General features: G+C 55.0%; 2 protein-coding genes across 2 annotated transcripts in view; one reads left to right on the forward strand and one right to left on the reverse strand.

Annotated features, from left to right (window-relative positions):
- Positions 1–2,189, forward strand: part of ROBO3 (roundabout guidance receptor 3) — a 14,984-nt gene extending 12,795 nt beyond the window's left edge. Inside the window, 5 exon segments of the mRNA XM_023743246.1 lie at positions 297–451; positions 549–656; positions 862–1,023; positions 1,480–1,667; positions 1,963–2,189. Of these exon segments, the coding sequence (XP_023599014.1) occupies positions 297–451; positions 549–656; positions 862–1,023; positions 1,480–1,667; positions 1,963–1,974 (625 nt within the window). The 3' untranslated portion in view covers positions 1,975–2,189.
- Positions 2,190–3,975: 1,786 nt separating this feature from the next.
- The window catches only part of ROBO4 (roundabout guidance receptor 4), a 17,153-nt gene continuing 3,943 nt past the window's right edge, over positions 3,976–17,185 (reverse strand). Inside the window, exons 7-18 of the mRNA XM_023743260.1 lie at positions 16,652–16,764; positions 16,085–16,253; positions 15,744–15,929; positions 15,343–15,385; positions 12,018–12,154; positions 11,638–11,901; positions 7,444–7,551; positions 7,114–7,249; positions 6,755–7,000; positions 6,278–6,636; positions 4,742–4,948; positions 3,976–4,626 (exon numbers count right to left, since the gene is read on the reverse strand). Of these exons, the coding sequence (XP_023599028.1) occupies positions 4,791–4,948; positions 6,278–6,636; positions 6,755–7,000; positions 7,114–7,249; positions 7,444–7,551; positions 11,638–11,901; positions 12,018–12,154; positions 15,343–15,385; positions 15,744–15,929; positions 16,085–16,253; positions 16,652–16,764 (1,919 nt within the window). The 3' untranslated portion in view covers positions 3,976–4,626; positions 4,742–4,790. The remainder of the gene's footprint in view (positions 4,627–4,741; positions 4,949–6,277; positions 6,637–6,754; positions 7,001–7,113; positions 7,250–7,443; positions 7,552–11,637; positions 11,902–12,017; positions 12,155–15,342; positions 15,386–15,743; positions 15,930–16,084; positions 16,254–16,651; positions 16,765–17,185) is intronic.

Here is a 17,185-nt window from a genome sequence, read left to right on the forward strand (position 1 = left end):
GGATGGGTGGGTGGATCTGGGTGCATGAGGATAGCTATATGATTTGGGGAGAAACCTGGAGACTAACAAGGCCTCTCACTCCCTTCAGACTGTTTCTCCCTCGGAGGGACTTTGCCAGCTCCCGGGAGCGTTTCAAAGACATGGCTTCCCTCATGTTCCACTAGCTCGGGAGCCTGGTGGGGGCCGGCCATGCCTTGTTCATTTGAGTATTAGGCCGAGTGTCTAACACAGTGCCTGGCACACAGTAGGCGCTTAGTGTTTGTTGCGAGAACAAGTGCTAAGGCCTTATGTCATTGCAGGAGGCTGCCCCTTGAGCCCAGTTCCCCGCTCAGTGTGTCCCAGCCCGCTCTGAACAGCCACGAGGGGAGGCCTGCTGGCCCCGGGGCTGGCCCCACAGCCGCCTATCACTTCAGCGCCAGCCCTGTCCCTAGCACCGCCAGCAGTGCCCCAGGTGAGTCTACAGAACCCTCACCTCATCCCACCGCCTCCTGAAGTCCCTTCTAGACCTTCTCTCTTACCTGCTCCTCTCCCTTCTCCTAACACTACAGGGAGAACCCGGCAGGCGCCGAGGGAGATGACTCCGCCACTTCAAGGGCCCCACGCCCATCGGAAGAAACCCAAGGCCGTGCCCTATCGGCGGGAGCACAGTCCTGGGGGTGAGGGGCCATGGGCCTGGGGGTGGTGACAATCAGTAGCAGACACAGGCAGAAACCAGGGGCGGGCTCTGGAGGCTGGAGGTGGGGAGCAGGCAAACCCACATCCTGGGCTGTTCATTCGCAGCCTCCTGGCACCAGGGAAAGGAAGTGGGAGGGACTGGTACCAGGGGAGTGGGACCCTCTGCTGAAACAGGCCTCTCCCCAGACTTGCCCCCACCGCCCTTGCCGCCACCAGAGGAAGAGACGGGCTGGGCCTCAGGGCTGAGAGCAGCAGGCAGCATGTCCTCCTTGGAACGGGAGCGCAGCGGGGAGAGAAGAGGGGGGCAGGGGGGGCCCCTGGGGACCCATCGGGGACCCCTCCCGGATGGTAAGGAGGCCAGGGCGGGCTGGAGGGTGCAGCTATAGAAGGTGGGCTTTAGGACTGGAGGCTGATAGTACAGTGCAGATGGGGCCATTGATGGGCTAGTTTCAACCCAGCTCACCCCTCACTTTCATTGGGTTCATGCATTTGATCCACATCGGAGGCACTTGTCTCTCCAGCTGCCTATGAGCAAAATCCCCTGAGGTTCCCCAGTCGTATCCTTTCTCAGGACCAGCCTCAGTGAGAGAACAGGGGTGGGTGTTCCCTGCAGGATTCTGAGTGCGTGTGATGTCAAGGCCACGTACTGGCTGCTCTGCTTCTCAACCCCAGGATGGCCTGAGCCCTTTGCCTGCCCTCAACTCTCCTTCCAGAGCTGGGAGGAGGGTTGGGGTGGCACAGGGGGCCAGGAGTGGTGTCCTGCCCCCTGCCTGGGCCCAGCTACTCTTTTCTCTTGTGCTGCAGAAGAGGCCTGGCTCCCTTACAGCCGACCAAGCTTCCTGTCCCGGGGCCAGGCCGCCAGCACCTGCTCCACCGCCAGCAACTCTTCCAGGGGCTCCGGCAGCTCTCGGGGCTCCCGGGGCCCTGGCCGGAGCCGGAGCCGGAGCCGCAGCCAGAGCCAGAGCCAAAGGCCAGGACGGAAATGCCGAGAGGTGGGGGCTAGGGGTGGAGAAACCAAGAGTGGAGGACAGGGATGACTGGGAAGAGGGAGATAGAGAAGGGCTTGCAGGGGAAGTGTGGAAAGGAGGCGGCCCAGTGAGTGAGGGGCTGGGGGAGTCTTGGGGAACAGTGACAAAGGGTGAAGGCAGATGCCACATGGCAGAGGAGGCTGGGCTCCCAGAGAAGTGGGTCAGGGGAGGCAGGCGAGAAATCAGCCTGGCGAATGCCTCCCGTGGTCTGTTTGCTGTGGGCCGGGCCTTGCGAGCCAGCCTGTGTGTCTCTCTCTAGGAGCCAAGATAACGCTTGATGGAGAATCAGCAGTTCCGTGGGGGAAAGGCTTGTCCCGGGCCAGGAGCCCGGATGGGAGCCCCTCCCTTGGTCAATGAGGGGGTGCAAAGAGGAGCAGGAGGGGTCTCTTCCTTCCGGCAGTGATAGTGGGGCTCCCTGAGGACCGGCTGAGAAGCCGGGGAGACAGCTCTTCCGTTTCCATCCTACCTACCTGAGACCCGTTTGTAAAAAAGGACAATAAAGAGTCGGAGTGACGTGCTGGGCCATCGTCCGGTTTCGCGCGGGATGCGGGGCAGGAGGGGCCACCAAGGGGTGTATATCAGGGCCCTTCCTTCTGAACTTCTGTCAAAACTCTAGGTGAGGACTGGGCTAAGAGACCTGGCCTGTTCCACCTCCTGAAGTAGCTGAAGTCACTGTCCCTCTAGTGACAACCAGAGGGACTTTCCAAATAACGAACCATGAGAAACTTGTCCTGCTAAGCCAGGCCCTCCCTTCGTGCCTCCTCTGGGTGCTGCTTCTCTCTTGCAAGGAAATATACCTGCGCAATAACTTTTAAACTCAAAGGAAGGAGGAGCTCATGGGGAAACCCGGGTCAAGAGGGGAAAACAGGCCCTGACCTGGTTGCTCAGTGGTTAGAGCATCAGTCCACAGACCCAAGGGTCTCCATTTGATTCCCGGTCAAACCTTGGTGGCAGGCTCGATCCCTGGCCCCAGACCCGGCGCATGTAAGAGGCAACCAATCAATGTCTCTCTCTCCCCTTCCTCCCTCCCACTCTGTCTGAAAATCAATGGAAGAACATCCTCAGCTGAGGATTAAAAAAAAAAAAAGAGGAATCGGCTTTTCAAACCTCTGAGCCCCTCCTCACAGAGGGTGTGTGCGAACAGGCACCTCCTGGCCAGGTTAGGCCCAGATGGGATGGTTTGGCTGGCACAGAATTTTAAACAATGCTGGCCGTGGATGCCATGGTCCCCATCACCCCCTCACGCACAGCCAGTGCCACTCACAGGTAAGCCGAGGCCTGTCTCCTTCCCGCTTGCTCTCCCCCGGCTCAGGAACCACCCTGGGCTCTCGGGATTGCCACTGCCCACATGCCCAGGCTCTGACCGCTCCTGCCACTTTGTCCTAAGTGGGTACAGCCCCTTTCTCTCCTTAGGGCTAGCAAACACGGTTGGAATATTTTTTAAAGGAATGTTACCAGGAAGCTAAAAGAAAAGCAGATTCCAGAAGAGGAAAATCAGTAGGAGAGGAAGGATGGTTATCTGCAGCGCGGCTCCCTCCTCCGGGGTCACACCCTCCAGCCCAGACTGGCCAGGTCAGGGTAGTCCGGGCAGCACCGACCCCGGGCCCGGCCTTCTCAGCCTCCAAAGGAGAGTGGCCTCCAGTAGAGCCACAGGGCTTTGGGGGATGATCACCCCCCCTCGGGGCCCTTTCAAATGGGCCCTCCCTGAAGGCGTCTTCCTGTGGCCCTGCTCATGTTCATCCCCCCCCAACCTGAGGATTCTGCCCCTGACCTTTCCTGCCACGTGGGGGAGACGCCGTCACCTGCTCCCCTCCGCTGTCTGTGGCGGAGGCCCCGGGAGTCCGCGCCACCACTGGTTTGCTCTGTTGTTCTGGTGGAAGGGTGTGCACCAGCCAATCATGACAGGTGGCTCTACCTTTCGTGGGATGAGCTACTTTGCCTGTTTTAAGAAACCACCTGGGACTGGTCTCTGGGGAGGGGGCTGGGGCGGCTGGAGGCAGGAGTTGTCTTCTCGGGAACAGTTGCCAAGACCAGCAGGCCCTGACCATGCCCAGCCCTCCCTTGCCTGGGTCCTGCTTCCAATCGGATGGGTGTACATAATTCTCCCCTTAGTTCCTGGACAGGGATGAGTGACATTGCCCAGGGTCAGCGAATGCCTGCTCCCTTTCCAGTTCAGGCAATTCTTTCTCTATCTCCACGTGCCTCCCTCTCCCCGCCAAACGACTCTCCGGGGAAAGAGCTCACGGAACTCAGGGCATTGCCATGTCATAGTATTAATTCCTTGGGCTCACTGACAGCAGTGTGGGGAGGGTGGTTTTGTCCCGCATTCCGCACCTCCCGCCCTGGAGCTCCCTCCCTGGTCCCTCTGGGACTTTGCCCTGGTGCTGGGTTGGGCCTCGTGGCTCAGGGCTCTGCTCTGTATCTCCTTTGCATGGTGTTGGGGGTGGAGGCCCCGTACGGAACACGGTCCAGTGAGGCTGAGGGGAGGCTTGAGGAGCCAGTTCCTGCACGGCCCACCCCCACAAGCTGCCGCTGCTCCCCAGAAAGACCCCTGGCTCCCCCATGTCTCACGATCCCCGTGCGTGGGGGAGCAGGAGATGGGCTGCTCCTTAAGCCAAACAGTTTGGTTGTGGGGTTGGGCAGAGCCGAGGACAAGCAAGGCGCCAGGTGGAGACCGTTCTCCGCTCCGGGGGCTCCGGGTCTGCTTTGCTGTGATTGTGTGTTGCTTCATTCCTTTTCACGGTCAAGGAGGGCGAGCTCTCCTGGAGGCCAGATGTACCCAAGGGCAGAGATGCACAGACCAAGGTCTGCAGTCCAGGGCCCAGCCCTCCTCAGGGCCCGTGGCTGATAGGAGAGGGAGTTCTGAGTCTCTTCTTGGGGGTCCGGGAGGGGGAGTCTCGGGGACATGCCTCAGGACGAGTCTCTAGGAGAATTGGAGGAGAGTGGAGTTATCCCCTTGCTCCTTGTCTGTCCTGCAGACCCCTGGCTCCCTCACGGCTCCACCCAGAACCACACAAGCCAGGCAGACGGGCACTTACTGCCAGCCTTGGGTGCAGCGCAGCTGAGATGGCTTCTCTGGGGAGAGTTCTAAGAGTCGGGGGGCCAGGGCAGCAGCCCTCTGCCCAGTCGCTGGATGTGGCTGTTCTCCAGGTCCTCCAGCCAGTCTGACCTCCACTCCCACAGGGGCAGGGAGAGGGTGCGAGTCAGCAGGCGGTCATCCCGGGGGGAGGGAGGCGATGAGGCACCTGTGAGGGGGTAGAGATATCTGTGGAGGGTTGGCCTTCACCCCTGGGAACCAGTTTAGGGAACAAAGCTTGGGGCCAACTTCAAGCAGACACCCAACCCGAAGTATAACCTAACCCCAACTTGGCCCATCAGTCTCGGTGGCTCTGGCCCCAGGGGCAGGAACCATTCGTTTCTTTAGAGAGAATGTTTCGAACTGGCCTTTGCCCATCCTCTCCCACTCCCAGCATCCTCCTCTCCCTCCGTTAGGGGAACTTCTGCCTTGGATAACCCTTGCTCTCTCGTGCACCACAAGCCTGGTTGTTTTTCTTGGGGCATAGGGCAGAGTTAGGGTTCATACGACGGGAACAGGGAATCTGATAGAGCAGATGAGGCAGGGAACAGCTAAGGGGAGCCCTGACTGCCTCTGTTGACATGGAGATGATGGTCCTACTCCACTAGACATGTGAAGGTTGACATGGAGATGATGGTCCCACTCCACTAGACAGTGAAGGTTGACATGGAGATGATGGTCCCACTCCACTAGACATGTGGAGGTTGACATGGAGATGATGGTCCTACTCCACTAGACAGTGAAGGTTGACATGGAGATGATGGTCCCACTCCACTAGACATGTGGAGGTTGACATGGAGATGATGGTCCTACTCCACTAGACAATGAAGGTTGACATGGAGGTGATGGTCCTACTCCACTAGACAGTGAAGGGTGACATGGGGATGATGGTCCCACTCCACTAGACAGTGAAGGGTGACATGGAGATGATGGTCCCACTCCACTAGACAGTGAAGGGTGAGCCCGGTTGCTCCTCCCCACAACCACAGACAAGGCAAGAGGAGGGCGTGGAGGCACGGCGGGGGTAAGAGGAGACAGAACGTCCCACAGTGAGGAGAAATCTGAACTCTGGGCTGGAGTGAATCACAGGGGCTGGAGCCACCCTTCCTGGAGACCCCTGTCTGGGTGAGGGTGGGGTGGGCCTTCAGGTAGGGGGGTGGGTCGCACTTGGCTGCCTGCAGGCTTCAGACTTGAACAGTCTGTCCCTGTTCTCATGGGGTGACCTTGGGCAAAGTTAATAAACCTGATTGACTTACAATTTCCTCATTTGGGAAAAGAATAAAGGAGCATTTCCTCCTAGAGGGGTCATTGAATGCATGTACAGTGCTTTATCCTAGAGCCTGGGAGGTAGTCATCATTGAATGAAAACTGGCTGTTCTAAGGACAATGACAAAGACCGTGAGGAAGACCATGACTAGGAACGTGGCCTCCTGGTTGGGAAGAAGGGGGTCTTACAGGGGCTGCGCCCACTCCGAGGGGTGAGGGTGAGCTGACGTACCTGTGAAGACGCAGTCTGCCTCCCTGGGCTCCAGACCAAAGCCAAGGCCGTCCACGGCCACTGCCAGGGCCCGTGCGAAGTGGGCATCGGCCAGGAAGGAGCCGTCGGAGGAGCTGACCAGGCTGGCTCTGGCACTGGGGGCGTTGTCCTCGGAGGCTGAGCCCCAGCCGTTGGCCAGGGAGCCCTCACTGGGGGTGGGGGTGAGGCAGGGCCGAGGTGGGCACAGCAAACTCCCCACCTCGGACCCTACTCCTCCGGCAGCTCTGCCCATGTCTGCCAGCTCTGAAGCTGTGGGAACGCTAATGTACCCGTAGGTGCTGGGCGGTGAAGGAGCCCTTGGCATAGGAGAGACGCTGTTCCTAGGAAGAGGCAACATGGGAGACAGTAGGATTGTTGAGGTGCGGTAGGGTGGGACCATTCCTCTGGGAGGAGTGGAAGGAGGCAGGGACAAGCATACTGTAATACGGGCCTACTCACCTGGGGGTCTCCTCACCCTCACTGAGCTCCAGGCACAGGGCCACCTCCTCAGGTGTCAGCACACTGTCCTGATCCTCCCCCAGGGATGACAGCGAAGAGCTGGACAGGCGACTAGAGGTTGGGCTGGGACCGGACAGGGAGGAGGCCTGGTGGCTGGAGTGGCTGGCGGTACTGGAGGGCCTGCAGGTGGGGATGGGGGCTGCTGACAGGGGGTGGGGGGAGGGAGTTCGGGGCTCTGCCACGTGCCTGATGGGGTAAGACAGATGGCAGGATGGTTAGTGGGGTCCTTCCAGCCCCTGTCCGCCCCTCCCTCACCCCATCCCACCCCACCCCTGCTTTTGGACCCCATGCCCTCTTACTGGGTCTGTGGATTCTGAGTGGGGGGTTCATGAGAAGAGAGGGGTGCTGGCGGGAGAGGGCAAGTCAGCTCGCTGGAGGAGCTGAGGATCTGCGGTCCCAGGGCCCGCCAGGCAACCAGAGCTCGGGGCACAGGTCCTGGGGAACAATAGCCTGGGCATGAGAATAGCGGAACCCCCATCAGCCTCACACTCCAGCCTGCCCCCTGCCCAGCCCTCCCCTCAGCTTCCTGCCCCTACACCCCACCTGCCAGCTTTCTCAAGAACAGCTGAAGCCGGCTGTAGGGGCTGGTGGGCCCCTGCACCCCACCTCACCGCCTCACTTCCTCTCACCTGGGCTTTGGGAAAGGTTCTTGGAGCCTTTATTTCCTGCCTCCCAGGCCCAGAGCTCCATAGGGTGGCTGCCCCGGAGCAGTGGGGAGCTGTTGGCCTGGTGCAACTCTGCAAAGGAACAATCGGCCATTGAGGGACAGGCCAGGGTGGGCCTGTCAGACCCCAACCTCAGGCTCCAGCTTCGGCCTCGTCATTCAGTTACGCTTTAAGGCCCCTGGACAAAGAGAAAAGAGGGAAGAACCGCCCTCCCTCTTCTCCTCCCCTTCCCAGCTTCAGCCAGGCAGCTGTGAGAGGGTGGGAGGAGCACCAGGCTTGGAGTAAAAAAATGGACTCTCATAGCCCAGCTGAGCCATGCAATCGCTGTGTGCCCTCAGGTAGATCCATGAACCTTTCTGAGCCTGTTTCATTTGTAAACACCCACAGCAAGTGATGGCTTTTCCAATTAAATAAACACAGGTCAAAATGTTCCTGGCACCTAATAGCTTTCTTTCCTTTACTGGATGTATGGCCATCTTCCCAATCTCTGTAGCCTCACACGGTTACTCTTCTGGGTAGTTTTGGCTCCTTCTTCTCTTGGAGAGAATCTATTCATTTCCATCCTTCACATTATGAAAATCTCACGCGGTTCTGGCCGGCCCTGCCCTGAGCAACCTGAGCGTCTCACCTGGGGCCATGGGTTAGACCAGCGGTTCTCAACCTGTGGGTCGCGACCCCTTTGGGGTCGAACGACCCTTTCACAGGGGTCGCCTAAGACCATCGGAAAACACATATATAATTACATATTGTTTTTGTGATTCATCACTATGCTTTCATTATGTTCAATTTGTAACAATGAAAATACATCCTGAATATCAGATATTTACATGACGATTCATAATAGTAGCAAAATGACAGTTATGAAGTAACAATGAAAATAATGTTATGGTTGGGGGTCACCACAACATGAGGAACTGTATGAAAGGGTCGCGGCATTAGGAAGGTTGAGAACCACTGGGTTAGACGGTCATGAGTGGGTAAGACAGAAACAAGTAACCCTAGACCAGGCCAGGTGTGAAGGAAGAGGCCCTTTAGAGTAGGAAGATGTGTTGGTCTCACCCAGAGAGCAATGCCCTGCCCGTAGATAGTCAGTATTTGTTGGCTAAATGAGTGAATGAAGGATGCTGTTAGAGATGTAGGTGTAAACATGTACAGACGTGACTCCCACTCAGGGTGAGCCACACTTAGAGACAAGGCTGAGTGAACTCTGACAGTAGCGAAGCCGAGGTCACTGAGAGGACTGACCCAGCCACGTACAATGCTTCCTGGTCAGGCCCAAAGCCAGGTGATCTAAGTTTAAACCAGAGAGGAACTGGGTAATGTAAATAGGAAATAACAGATTTTCCCCAGACCAGGAACCAGAGCAAAGGAGGAAAGAAACAGCCTTCAGATTAGTGTCCCATGGTCAGAAGCCCAGACCAAAGGCCAGGCAGGGCCCTGGAGGCAGAGCTGTCTAGTCGGTCTCATGCTAAAGCCTTGGGGGCCACCATGGCCAGTTCAGAGCAGGGACGAGACTAAGACCCCATCTGGGCCCTGGGAATCCATGGACAGTGGCCAGGTCTTCTGAGCCACTGGGATAAAAACCCACACAATGGCTGGACTTCCTCTATTGAAGTTTGCTTTCGTACTTCGGCTGATTTGGTTTTTGTACATTTCCTTTCGTTGAATGACATAATACCTGGCTTTGTAACTAAGCTCAGAAGTGGGGACACTTCTAGCTGGCTGGCTGGCTGGTTGGTTGTATGGAAAGGGAAGGAAGCCCTAACCGGTTTGGCTCAGTGGATAGGGCGTCGGCCTGCAGACTGAAGGGTCCCAGGTTCGATTCTGGTCAAGGGCATGTACCTTGGTTGCGGGCATATCCCCAGTAGGGGGTGTGCAGGAGGCAGCTATTAGATGTTTCTCTCTCATTGATGTTTCTAATTCTCTATCCCTCTTCCTTCCTCTCTGTAAAAAATCAATGAAATATATTTAAAAAAAGAAAGAAAAAAGAAAAGGAAGGGAAAGGCCAATTCTGGAAAAGGCCGTATTTGTCCTAGCCCTTTTCATTTCCTCTAAAGGACCCTGGTAATAATAAGCCCCTCCCCCCTTGCTCGGAAATACTTGGATTTTAGTTTCAATGTTATTTGAATAATAAACTAGGCAATAAAAATGTTATCAAGGTCAGGCCAAATCTCACTGGCCAGCCCTGAATTGCAATACATATTGGTTTGAGTTAATGAGAATATTCGGTGTATGTATCTGACAAAGTATGGGGAATTAAGGACCTGGTATAATGGTTGAGACCCGGGAGAGTGTGATAATATCTATCATGGAGAAAAACCCCAACAAGAGTCAAACAGTAGGAAAAAGGAATAAGTAGGTTACGGGGAGTAGGGGCACTGAGAGAGCCTGCCCGTTTTAGGAAGTGAAGACGCATCAGTTGTGGGCTAGGTGACAGCAGTGGAGCCAATGCCATGGCTCTGGACAAGGTCAGAGCATGATCTGCTGAGGACTAGTGGGGACGTGGCCCACACTGGGGATCAAACTTGCAACCTGGGCACGTGCCCCGACCGGGAATTGAACTGTGACCTTCTGATTCATAGGCCGATGCTCAACCACTGAACCACGCTGGCTGGACGGAAAACTGGTTTTTAAATGACATTCATGCAACCTCTTTTTAGTTGGTATTTTATTACCACTGAGATTTTCTAATGCAATAGTTTGGAGGCAAAGCTGGAAAAAATGCCAGCTTCATTAATATTTAGAGACATAAAATTTTGGATATTAGACAAGCTCCTAATTACTCTGAATCCACATTTGTTTTAATAAAAATTCAATTATAAACTTTAAAAAAATTGGCTGTTGAGCCCGACCAGTATGCTCAATGGTTGAGCCTCTACCTAGGAACCAGGGGGTCACGGTTCGATTCGTTGATTCCCAGTAGGGAGCATGTGGGGGGCAGCCAATCAATGATTCTCTCTCATCACTGGTGTTTCTATCTCTCCCTCTCCCTTCCTCTCTGAAATCAATTAAAAATATATATTTTTTAAAAATGGCTGTTGAGCATTTGTAAGTCTCACTCATCAGTACAGAAGGCTCATGAAGACAGCAGATAGGGTGCAGGCCAATGTTCGGAGATGGGAGAAAAGAGTCAGTGAGAGGATAGGATTTCCCACGGACGCTCCCAGAGACAAAGTGGCCCTGGGAGCTGACCACTCTGACTTCAGCTCTGAGTTCTGCCCCTTATTGACGTGGGATTTTGAATGAGTTACCCAAATCTGCTCCTCTTTCCCTATCTGTGAAATTAGAGGAAATAATACCAAGTCAATATGTTGTGAGGCTTAAATAAAATAAATATAAGTAAAGCACCTAACATAGTGGTTGCTAAAGAAACAGAGACTAGCCTGGCTGGTGTGGCTCAGTGGTTGAGCATCGACCTATGAACCAGGAGGTCACGGTTTGCTTCCTGGTCAGGGCACATGCCCGGGTTGAGGGCTGGATCCCCAGTAGGGAGCATGCAGGAGGCAGCTGATCAATGATTCTCATCATTGATGTTTCTATCTCTCATTCTCCCTTCCTCTCTGAAATTAAAAATATATTAAAAAATAGAAAGAAACAGAGACTATAATGATGTCTCTCTGTCAAGTCAAAGCAGGATGCTGGGAGTCAGGAGAGATTTGGCAGAAAGGAACTGCTCCTCTGGGGAGCAAGCTGAGAGTCGGGCCTGGGCAGACTTGTGTAGAGCCAGGGGAGTTGTTCATGGGAACCGGAGGCTTCGTGCCAGCACTGGGCGCATTCTGGGCACATCCTACCAGGTTCTGGAATGACTGTGTGCTGGTCAGGCACTTGCATTAGACTTTGAGCCCTTAGGGGGCGAGGACCGTGTCTCTTGGGCCCTGGCGCTCGCTTATCAACGTGTGGAGTTGAGCTGATAGCAGAGGCAGGGCCGCTCCTGGTGCGGCCAAGCTGAAAACAGAGCCGTGTAGAGAAAAGCTGAGGCCAGCACGGCCCTCGCTGAGTGCGTCACTGATGGGGATCCAGGAGGACAGGCCAGTCAAAGCTGTGGGTGGGGTGCTACCCACACCCGCCTGCCAGGGCCCAGGCCACATTCCCACCACATTCCCACTCCTGGGCCCTCCTCCCGCCTGCTCCGGGCTGGGTCTGCGATCCCGTCCTTACCTTGCTTCTTTCTGGCCTTCCAAGCCTCTGCGGGGGCCACAGAGAAGCGAGGGGAAGCGAGCCCCCTGCGGCTGCAGAGGCTGTCGGAACTGGGCCAGGGGCTGGAGAGCCGGGTCAGCTGAGGTCGGAGGTGCCTGAGAGCTGGGGCCTGGGGGCTTGGCCGGGCTGGGGGGCTGGAAGGCGGCTCAGCGATGAGGGAGCCATAAAAAGTGCGGGTGTCCGGAAGCAGGGGCACCCCAGGGCTGCGGGGATCCCAGGAGATCACTGCAATAAGACACCATAGGAGGAGAGATGGTGAGTCATCCTGCCCACGTCTCCCTCCTCCAGCCCTGGGGTCTCTGTTCCACTGCCAGGCCCTGGCCGCCTCTGGGCATGCTCACAGGAGCGCCGGCGGTCTAGTGGGTCCCGGGGGTCCACTCCCAGCCGGCTGCTAAGACTGCTGCTGCTGCTCAGGTCCCGAGAGCCAGAGGTGGATCGCCAAGTGTCTGCCAGCCAGGGGGAGTCGCTGTGGTCCATCCTGCAGCAATGGGGGATGGGGGTGGGGGGGGGAGGGGGGAGGTAGGGACAAGGGCAGGAGAAACAGCGTAAAGCAAGAACCACGGGGTAGCTAAAGGAGGCGAGGAGATGGTGCTAGAGCAGCGGTTCTCAACCTGTGGGTCGCGACCCCTTTGGGGGTCGAATGACCCTTTCACAGGGGTCGCCTAAGACCATCGGAAAACACATATATAGTTACATATTGTTTTTGTGATTCATCACTATGCTTTAATTATGTTCCATTTGTAACAATGACATGGGGGGTCACCACAACATGAGGAACTGTATTGAAGGGTCGCGGCATGAGGAAGGTTGAGAACCACTGTGCTACAGGCTTTATTCTACCTACGTTTAAGCCCTTCAGACTCCTTAAAATCTTTGCACTGATGTCTCCAACGCAGTGCCCTTTCTTACCCTGGTTATCAGGGGAAGTCCAGGTTGCCCAGCGATAAGAGGTATTAAAAAGAAACAGCTGTGTGCTAAGATTAAAAGAATATCTATCTGGAGCCAGACAAACCCTGTTTGAAAATCCCGGTTGGCAAAAAAAAAAAAAAAAAAAATCCCCGTTGGTCGCAGCCCAGCTGTGCATCCCTGGGAGCAAGTCTGTCAGCCTCTCTAAGCCCCAGTTCTTCATCTGAAAAAGTAGCAACGCCCTTCCATATAAGGCTGATGCTGAGTGCTGGGGCCAGGAAACATGAGGTCATGCGCTGGCAGAGCAGAGCTGGCTACGTGAATGTGGCCTGGCGACCTCTAGTCTGGTTCCCTTTGAACAGGGGGCCATGCAGGCTGCCTGAGTCATGTTTCAACAACAGGGACCAGCCAAAGCGCTTCTCTGCCTGAAACCTCCCGTGGCTCCCATTTACCCAGAGAGAGCCCGGCTGCCTGGCATGGCGAACAGGGCCCTCAGCCTGGTTTCCAACTCCCTGACCAGACCCATCTCACACGCTATGCCCCAGGCAGACCAAACGGTTTTTCCTCCCCTGCGAACATGGCGGTGATTTCCGGCTGCCCGCTTCGGCCTTCTCCTTCTCACTGTCAGGGTCAATGTGAAATCTCCCTCCGGAATTTCCCCACCCCAGTCTCCTCCACGTATCTTGTACATGTGTCTGCATGTCCAACTCTGGATTGCATTCACTTGGATGTCTCTGTCTAGACTGGTGGTTCCCAAAACGGGGTACCCCCCCCCCACAGGGGTACAATTTGATTTTTAAGGGGGGCAATTTGAGGATGTTATTAACAGTGAATTTTTTGCATTTCCGATGGTTCTAGGGGCCTCATATACAGTCTATAAATATACATTGTGACATATTTATGTATTCCAGTTCTCTATTACCAGTATATGTTTTGAAACTTTATTTGCTATTTTTTTATATCACTTCATATTATTATTATTAACAATTTCTTAGTGATTTCTTTCTCAGTACTTCATCTATCCTTTCCTTCTTTTATTTTTCTCTTTCATGGATGCCATGTTCGTTGAAAGCTTGTTTAGACCAAGTTAATGGCCTTTTAGGCTTCCTCCACGTGAATAGGAGTTCACTTTTTAAAAAAATATATATTTTATTGATTTTTTACAGAGAGGAAGAGAGAGGGATAGAGAGTTAGAAACATCGATGAGAGAGAAACATTGATCAGCTGCCTCTTGCACACCTCCTACGGGGGTTGTGCCCGCAAGCAAGGTACATGCCCTTGATGGATGCCACGTTCTTTGAAAGCTTGTTTAGACCAAGTTAATGGCCTTTTAGGCTTCCTCCACGTGAATAGGAGTTTACTTTTTTAATAATAAGAATTATATGTCACAGGGTGGGGGTGGGCATCAGGATTTTAGAGATGCTTAGGTGGGGCATGGCCAAAAAAGGTTGGGAACCACTGGTCTAGACTGAGTTCCTGGCAGATGGAGACTGTTCTAGAGAAATGAAGGCATCTCCCTCAAGGACGGGGGTGAAGTCCCAGGGGGACAGAGAAAGTTCAGGGCAGAGCAGACAAAGCCCAGGTGGTAACTCCAGAGAAAGGCCAGTGGGCACAGAAAACACAGGAAGGAACCTTGCTCTGAGCTGAGACACTGACAGAAAAAGGGTCTGGCTGGATGTATCTGGCACCTAGTAGGTGCTCGATAAACGTCTGTTGAAAGATGCAGACCTGGGATATGAAACCTCCCAGAGGAAATCTAATGCGATAAAGAGCAGGAGAATGTGGGCAGATGAAATGGTTATTTTAGTGCAAAACTCGGCCAACAGGATGAAAAAGCATGCTTGCTTTCTTAGTCTCTTGTCTCATAACCGCAGACTTGCTCTGGCAGCCAGACACACTTGAAGCAGAGGTACCTGCAACCGCCCTATGGTGTAGGGGCAGAGCGCCCTCTACTGGAACTGTGGGTGGACTGCCGTGAAGGAAAGATGGCTCCATAGGTTGAGTGATGGACCGAAAGCAAAGGCAAAGGCACTGCTAGATAAACTCTGAGTGCAGAGAGAAAATCAGGAGTTAGGATGCTCCTCCCACGCTAATTATTCTCCACCCAGGAGGATGACTCAGCAGGAAAGTGTAGTCAGTACTATCAGTGAGAGCTTGGTGACAAGAGCATTGGATTAGGACAGTGGTTCTCAACCTTCCTGATGCCTCGGCCCTTTAATACAGTTCCTCATGTTGTGGTGACCCCCAACCATAACATTATTTTCGTTGCTACTTCATAACTGTAATTTTGCTACTGTTATGAATCGTCATGTAAATATCTGATATGCAGGATGTATTTTCATTGTTACAAATTGGACATAATTAAAGCATAGTGATGAATCACAAAAACAATATGTAATTATATATGTGTTTTCCGATGGTCTTAGGCGACCCCTGTGAAAGGGTCGTTTGACCCCCAGAGGGGTCGCGACCCACAGGTTGAGAACCGCTGGATTAGGAGTTCAGAAGTCCAGCTGTGTTGCCTTGGGCAAAGCCACTTAAGTCTCTGATTCTGTTTACTCTCTGTCACGTGGTCTGATAGTAACATTATTGAAAGAGAAAACAATTCCCACTTGGAGTTGAGGAGAGATACAGATACCAGGCCGGACTCCAAACTGCCTGGAGTAAGGGAGACTCCATCCAATTCTCTGTTCCAGCTCCACTAACCCTGGGTCCCCCTGCCCCTCCCTCACCTCAGGCCACGCCCCTTTCATGTCTCACCTGTGTTTTAGGATGGCGTCCTCGCTGGTATATCTATACAGACCTGGGAGAGGACAGGAAGAAGGCTCAATCTAGAGTCCCCAGCATCAGGCTAGAGCGCTAACCCCAATAGTTTTCTTTTAAAAATATATATATTTTTATTGATTTCAGAGAGGAAAGGAGAGGGAGAGTCAGAAACATCGATGATGAGAGAGAATCACTGATTGGCTACCTCCTGCATGCCCTTCCTGGGAATCAAGCCCACAACCCAGGTATGTGCCCTTGACAGGAATTGAACCCGGAACCCTTCAGTCCACAGGCCGAAGCTCTATCCACTGAGCCAAGCCTGCTAGGACCCCCCTATAGTGTTCTTACTGGACCCAGTGAGTCCTGACCCCCTGGAGTCTGCTTCCCTCTCTCACCTGGGCCCAGGTGCACCCCAGCGCGGCGCCGACGGTGGATACACACAGTGGTGCCCAGCAGCAGCAGCCAGAGCAGGACAGCCCCGGTGGCAATGACCTCTGGACGCTTCAACGTTGCTCTCAGCTGCTCCAGGATCCACGGGCCGGGGTCTTTGGGTTCTCGGGTGGCTCGCTCCATGGTCTGCTCTGTATGGGATTTGGAGCTCAGGGGTAGGGGGCAGGGGGAGCAACGAGGGTCGGACAGAGAAGGGAGAAGAGCTGGAAGTGGGAAGTGGGGACAAGGAGAGGAAGGTGGGCATTGGGGCGGAGGGATGTGGGTGGGACCAGTGGAGACTCCTCACCTAAAATGAGGCAGACGGGGCCACTGGGCTCCCCAGCCCCAGCGCCGGTGACGGCAGCCACCTGCACACAGTAGGAACCTGGCGTTTGGGTGGCAATCTCCAGCTGGGTCTGCTCGCCGGCCACTGTCCAGTTGGTTGGGGGCCATGAGGTGTTGCTCAGGCTCCACACCTAAGGACAGGCAGGGTGAGCAGTGCCCCCAGGCACCATCCCAGCTGCGGGGCCCTTCCTCTGCGGTCAGACTCCGAGCCTGTGGTCACCCTGCCCTGGGGTTGACCAGGGAACCCTCCCCTCACAACCACCCCCACTTCTCATCCCGTCCTGTGCCCTACATTCAGCCTCACTTTCCGCATCTGTAAATTGGGGATAAGAACCAGGTGGACCGGGGATGAAATGAGACCAGGGAGCTGCTTGGCAGCGGCTGGCAGACGCTCACTGATCAGCAGTGGGTGCTCCTCGCTTCTCTGCACGGGTTCACTTCTCAGTGCCCAGAGCGAGGGCACGCAGGATGCCGGGGAGAGGGAGGCCTCGGCACCCCCGGGAAGGGGTGTGTCAGCTTGTGGGGGTACCTGGTAGCCACGGATGATGCCGTTGTGGTTTTTAGCAGGTGGTGGGACCCAGTTCACAAGGATGCTGCCGTTGCCCGATTTTAGGGTCACCTCCTGGGGAGGGGCGCTGGGCACTGGGGGAAGGAGAGAGGAGATAGGAATGAGGGAGCTCTAGGGAGAAGGGTGGGATGGGGACACAGGGGCAGAGGCCACACTGATGAGACTAAGCGCTCCGCTTGCCTGACCAGGGCAGAGGCATCTAGGAGCAGGACCCACCATCCCCCCAGACTGGAGTGGGACAGTCCTCCAGGCCCCCCCAGACTGGGGTGGGAAAGTCTTTCAGGGCTTCAGAAATGAGTGGGGGGGCCCCTCGGGCCTCCTAAAGTTGGGGGGGAAGCCCCTGGGGGCCCCCACTGATGGGGGAAGGAACCCGGGGGCTCAGACAAGGCTGAGGGGGGACCCACGAAAGGGAAGGACAGAATTAAGTTAGAACCGGGCAAATGGGTGAAAATGAGCGTAAAAAACAAAAAAGAAGGTAAAAAATATAAAGGGCGG

Source organism: Myotis lucifugus, unplaced genomic scaffold (genome assembly GCF_000147115.1).
Source record: "Myotis lucifugus unplaced genomic scaffold, Myoluc2.0 scaffold_382, whole genome shotgun sequence".
In the NCBI taxonomy this organism is placed as follows: domain Eukaryota; kingdom Metazoa; phylum Chordata; class Mammalia; order Chiroptera; family Vespertilionidae; genus Myotis; species Myotis lucifugus.